The sequence below is a fragment of the Muntiacus reevesi genome, chromosome 7 (assembly GCF_963930625.1).
Source record: "Muntiacus reevesi chromosome 7, mMunRee1.1, whole genome shotgun sequence".
In the NCBI taxonomy this organism is placed as follows: domain Eukaryota; kingdom Metazoa; phylum Chordata; class Mammalia; order Artiodactyla; family Cervidae; genus Muntiacus; species Muntiacus reevesi.
Window position 1 is genome coordinate 41,365,144 of NC_089255.1, and position 6,000 is coordinate 41,371,143.

At 45.0% G+C, this 6,000-nt stretch overlaps 1 protein-coding gene across 1 annotated transcript; it reads left to right on the top strand.

Annotated features, from left to right (window-relative positions):
- Positions 1 to 3,991: 3,991 nt before the first annotated feature.
- On the top strand, positions 3,992 to 5,727 carry ARF6 (ADP ribosylation factor 6). The gene is made up of 2 exons (XM_065940494.1): positions 3,992 to 4,148; positions 4,249 to 5,727. Exon 2 carries the CDS (start codon positions 4,735 to 4,737, stop codon positions 5,260 to 5,262), a length of 528 nt encoding a protein of 175 aa, XP_065796566.1. The 5' UTR covers positions 3,992 to 4,148; positions 4,249 to 4,734; the 3' UTR covers positions 5,263 to 5,727.
- The last annotated feature ends 273 nt before the right edge of the window (positions 5,728 to 6,000 follow it).

Below are 6,000 nucleotides of genomic sequence, written 5' to 3' on the forward strand. Positions count from 1 at the left end.
CTAGACTTGGATCAAAAAAATGTTAAATCTCCTCTAAACCATTTATTGATCTTAAGGAGTTGCTTACCCTCTCACTGCCTCAGCTCCTTCAACTGAAAAGGGAAATAACATAAACTGCCCTAACAATTAAGAGAGATTTCTCTAATGCAGGAACAGATAAATTTATGATTAATGAGGATGAACAAATTACCCAAGTTACACCTAAATCAAGAAGTATTAGGAGTAAGTTAAGGATGTAATTTAGCTTTTTGTATTCACTTGTGCCACTAGACCTCATTGCCCCAGTGTTTATTTTTATGGTCTGAAGACATAACTATTAAACTATTTGCTAAAATATCAACTGTAGTTCAAACTTTTCTTTTTAGTTATATCTCTTCCACTCTTAATACTGCTGAAAATGAGATGAAAGTCTTCATACTCAGGCATAACTAATTATCAAGGTTTTGACTGGGATATACTTTTTTTTTTTTAATGGTTAAAGAGGAAGAACTAGAAAGTAGTTCTTCAGCTGACCTGGGAAGAGGGAGTGAACTATCATTTTGGTTTCCACCCTCAGTGTGTGGCCAGAATTTCCCTGACCCTGCATAGGATAGAAAGAAAGATACAACAGAGTCATACAAAGTGAGTGATTTTTCAAAGTTATAGGAGTTCACAAATAAGGGTAAATAGCATGAGGTGCTATTGTTAAAGAAGACATTTATTTCATTTTAAAGTGGAAAGCTAAGCCATTTTATGAAAGTAAACATTTTTCTTATAAGATGATGCTTTAGTCAGGGATACAATAAACATATGTGATATTTAACAGATTAGACATTATAAAACGGCATTTAAAAGTGAAGTCTGCTTTGAAAGCAAGCTGGAGAAATCTCATTTGCAAGCTGAGTTAAAAGCAGAGATCCATTTTTCTATAGGAATCAGTCTTTAGAGCTCACATTAGTGTCTATGATGTAAAACAGTGAAATAGAATGCAAACTGAGATCCAATACTTTATTTTATAAATGTAAATTTTGGTTTATTTACAAAATATTTCACTGAATGACAGCAGTATTTTTTAAATTGAAGTTTACTTTTTGAATTGTTTCAAGAAAGTGTCAAGAAAACAAAATTTCATCAGTGATATGATGATTTAGCAGTTCTCTAAATTGTGACTTTTTGCAGATATTTTGGTTTTAGTGAAATTCACTTTTTTTTAAAAAAGTGTGCATATATAAAGTTAAGATTTTTCACTGTATGTATATTCTGGTTATAATTTGTTTTTTTATGATCATTACTTAAAATAATCTATTGCATAATTTTTTGCATGAAGAGCCACTGTAAGATATACCACTGTATGAAAATCTTGGCTAACCTATTATTTCAAACCACAGATAAAAATTGTATGTGTGCTTCCTTTTTTGTTTTACCTCCTCTGTGGTATAAAAGATATTCATTCAGTAAATAACGACTGAACTCCTGATACCTACATGCTGTCACTGGGGACATAATGTGGAGAACGCAAAGTCTCTGCCTTCACTTACTCTGTTAGAAGATAAATGGAAGTTGGCTTTCAAACATAAACTGTTTTAGCCCTAGCACAGTGCCAGTGCCAGGTAGATGCCAGTGCTTCAAGTTGCTTCAATTTTTAATTGTATCACACCTTTCACTGAAAAATAAGTAAAAGCCCGGAAAATCAATCTTCCATCTAGTTGGGAAAACTGGAATCTGCTCTGAGAAAACTATTATGTTGGAATGAAGCAAGATACAGTAGTCACTGCCTCATATAAAAAAATTCCTTCCTCAAACAGTAATTACTATGGCATCAGAAGGACTGATGCTGAAGCTGAAGTTCCAATACTTTGGCCACCTGATGCGAAGAACTGACTCATTGGAAAAGACCTTGATGCTGGGAAAGATGAAAGGCAAGAGGAGAAGGGGACAACAGAGGATGAGATGGTTGGATGGCATCACCAACTCGCTGGACCTGAGTTTGAGCAAGCTCTGGGAGTTGGTGATGGACAGGGAAGTTCCAGTCCATGGGGTCATAGAGTCAGACACAACTGAGCGACTGAACTGAACTGATGGCACCTTATTTATATTGACTTGGCCAAAAAATTTGTTCGGGTTTTTCCCATATCATCTTACAGAAAGATCTGAATAAATTTTTTGGCCAACCCAATAGTTATAAAGCATTTTAAGAAATACAGTTGACCCTGGAACAATAGGGACATTAGAGGTCCAAATTCTGAGGATAACGTCTAGGTCAGCCCCCCATATCCCAGGTTTCACATCTGTGGATTCAACCAACCCGGATTGTGTAGTAACATACTACAAATCTATTGGGAAAAAAAAAGCCAAGTATTGATACAAGTGGATCTGTGCCATTCAAACCCATGGTGTTCAAGAGTCAACTGTAATATAATCGAGCTTCCCAACAACCGTGTGAAGTACTCAGGGAGATAGCATAATTTTGGGTTGAGAGGATGAGCCATAGATTCACCATTTGATCTCAACTCTGGAACCTTCAAAAACTTACTTAACCTCTCTGACCCTCAGTTTCCACTAACACTCAAAGTTACCTCACACGGTTGCTGTGCAGGTTGAAGGAAAATATATTTAAAGTATGTAGTACAGTGTACATCATGACAATCAATAAATAGTGACTATTTTCATTCTAGATGATATCATTCCTCATCTGTTTCAACAGCTTAAAGAAGATGGAATTTACAAAGGTTTAGAGGAAAAGATTCACAGGTATGAAACAGAGGGGTGACACTCTGAACCCCAGTCTTCTGACTTTAAATCCTTCTTTCAGTTTTAAGACAGTGCATGGCATATTCAGGCTGATGGTAAGTAAATCACTGCTAGAATATTAATAACTCTGGTAAGTAAATTTACTTCAGGCTGACGTTTATGAGTTTATCATTTAACCCATCTACCATTATCACATTTTCTTAAATTGTGAAATAAGAAGTATGTTACCTTATGTTATTACAGCATTTTCTTTAAAAAACGAAATACTATTTTCCTGTTATTCCTTCCTTTGGTTTATTTCCAGCTTTCACTTTAAGCCTCACACTACCAATAAACATCTGACACAAAAAGGTTTCCTGAAGTTTTCTACAAACTTTATACTTATTACTTAACCCTCAAATAGGGTTTGCGGACAGCAAAGTCAGTAGTACACTCGGTTTAAACATAAGATAACTCAGTAAGGTTAAATGTTCAAATCGAGGCAACAGAAGTAGTCTTTCTAAATCTTAAAGTTGAGAATGAGTGGCTGGGTGAGAAGTTACTACTTATCACACTAAAAGATGATAATATTTACACATGAAAAATTATCACCTTTAAAAAGTTGAAAAAGCACGGAAACTGTTGATAATACTGTAATTTAAAAAACACAAAACAAAAACGTGGACTGGTCCTGCCGAGATGTGTTAAGATTGGGCTCAAATGCCCCAAAGTCGGGCTTCAGAACAAACCCAAGCCCAGTAAAAGCGCCGCACTGACTGGCAGATTCCACGCGAACCACTTGCCTCCCACGTGTCTTTCAGGAAACGCACAGAACACGAGGGATAAAAGGAAGCCAAAGAGGGCCAGGGGAAAGGTAAACACCGTGGCTAGTGCTTCCCGGGGAGACTGAGGGCTCCCGAAGGCTGGGGCAGGCTGGAGGGACCTCGCGGAGCATCAGGCGGGCACCGGAGTCTGCGAACAGGCCTGGAAGGAGCACCGGGAAGGCGTTCGCTGGGGGAGCGGGCGGTTCGTGGGCCCCACCCCTTGGAGCTCCGCAGAGGATCGGCTCTCCAGGATCGAGTAGGGGGGTGGAGGAGAGCGCAGAAGGAATGCATAGAGGAAGGAGTCGCTAGAGGAGCGACAGGTGGGAGCTAGTCAGAGTCCGAGGTTCGCGGGGGTGGGGGTTGGCCGCACCTGCGAGACCTCCGGGCCGCCGTAGCCCCGCCCCTCGCGCGTGGCGCCCCGACGCTTGGCGCGCGGGCCGCTCTCCTTACAGAGGTCGCTCTGGCCCGAACGGTCGGCTTCCCTCTGTTGCGCCTGCGTAGTCGGGAGGGGAAGTGAGGCGGTTTCCTCGGCGCCTTTTCCGGCGGCGGCAGCGGCAGAACTGGGAGGAGGCTGTGGAGGCCGGAGGGAGCCCGCGCGCGGGGCGGCGGCTGGAGGTAACCTCCTGGGCTGAGCTGGCGAGGCGGGCCCCCTCGGCCTCCACTCTCCTCTGGGGCTCCAGCAGTAACTCCTTTTTCCCTCTCTGTGTCTCTGCAGGCAGCGCACCGAGTTCCCGCGAGGATCCATGACCTGACCGGGCGCCGGAGCCGCGCTGCTTCTCGGCTGGCCTGGGTCGGTGGTGAGCGCGGTGCTCGCGGACCGGAGACCGGGCCGAAGGGCCGCAGTCTCCCGCGGCGGAGCCAGGAGAAGGCGGAGGAGCGGGAACCGCGGCGGCGCTCGCGCGGCGCCTGCGGGGGGAAGGGCAGTTCCGGGCCGGGCCGCGCCTCAGCAGGGCGGCGGCTCTCCCGGCGCAGACTCAGCGCCCCGGCGGCCGCGGCGCCTGGAGGAATCAAGTTGTGTGGTGGGTGATGCCCGAGTGAGCGGCGGCCCCGGGCCTCTGCCCAGAGGAGGCGACTCCCACGCAGGCCGCACGGGCGCCCTCGCGACTGGGAGGCTCCGTTTCTGTTTCGCGGCGGCGGCGGCGTTGTTGGCGGAGGGGACCCGGGACACCTGAATGCCCCCGGCCCCGGCTCTTCCGACGCGATGGGGAAGGTGCTATCTAAGATCTTCGGGAACAAGGAAATGCGGATCCTCATGTTGGGCCTGGACGCAGCAGGCAAGACAACCATCCTGTACAAGTTGAAGCTGGGCCAGTCGGTGACCACCATCCCCACTGTGGGTTTCAACGTGGAGACGGTGACTTACAAAAACGTCAAGTTCAACGTATGGGATGTGGGCGGCCAGGACAAGATCCGGCCGCTCTGGCGGCATTACTACACCGGGACCCAGGGTCTGATCTTCGTAGTGGACTGCGCCGACCGCGACCGCATCGACGAGGCCCGCCAGGAGCTGCACCGCATTATCAATGACCGGGAGATGAGGGACGCCATAATCCTCATCTTCGCCAACAAGCAGGACCTCCCCGATGCCATGAAACCCCACGAGATCCAGGAGAAACTGGGCCTGACCCGGATTCGGGACAGGAACTGGTATGTGCAGCCCTCCTGTGCCACCTCGGGGGACGGACTCTATGAGGGGCTCACATGGTTAACCTCTAACTACAAATCCTAATGAGCATTCTCCACCCATCCCCCGGAAAGGAGAGAAATCAAAAACCCATTCATAGGATTATCGCCACCATCACCTCTTTCAATTGCCACTTTCTCTTCTTTTGAATTTGAACTCTGGAGTTACAGTTCTGCGGTTTGGGGGAGGGGGTTAGGGATTTTCTTTTTTTTTTTTTTTTGCTTTGCGTTAGGATGCTCTGATCTGACTTTTTGACATGAACACAAAGTGCTAGATGCTCTTGTTGACTTCCAGCAAATGGGGTGGGGGAAATATAGCAGTTCTTGGTAAATTCCTTTATAATAATGGTTTGATTTTTTTATCTCGAGAGAATCTTCTTTTCCAATGTATGCTTTTTTCCTTTTTGCCCAGTTTCCTTATCACTTGCTGTAGATGGCTTATTTTGCATTCATGCAGACTATGTTGCAAGTCTGTTTCATCTAGTAAACTGAAAATTATTGCTTAATCAAACTGCCGTTTGTCTTTTATATTTAAGGCCTCCCCCCTCCTGCCCCCGCCCCTTATGAGTTCTGACTTTAACTTAGTAAATTCAAATGTGACCTTTTATATCTAAGACCAGTATAGTAAACTTAGCCCACAGTGGCAAATGATGAGTAATATCCTTGTAATATGTTCCAGTTGCACATCAGTATGTTAAACAGGTAATGTAAGAAGTTCTTTGAAATTTCAGCTATTAAGTTCTGAAACATACATCATGCATGAGTAAGGATAAAACTGAAGTTC

Coding starts and splice junctions, on each gene's coding strand:
- ARF6 (XM_065940494.1), top strand. CDS start 4,735: ATGGGGAAGGTGCTATCTAAGATCTTCGGGAACAAGGAAATGCGGATC.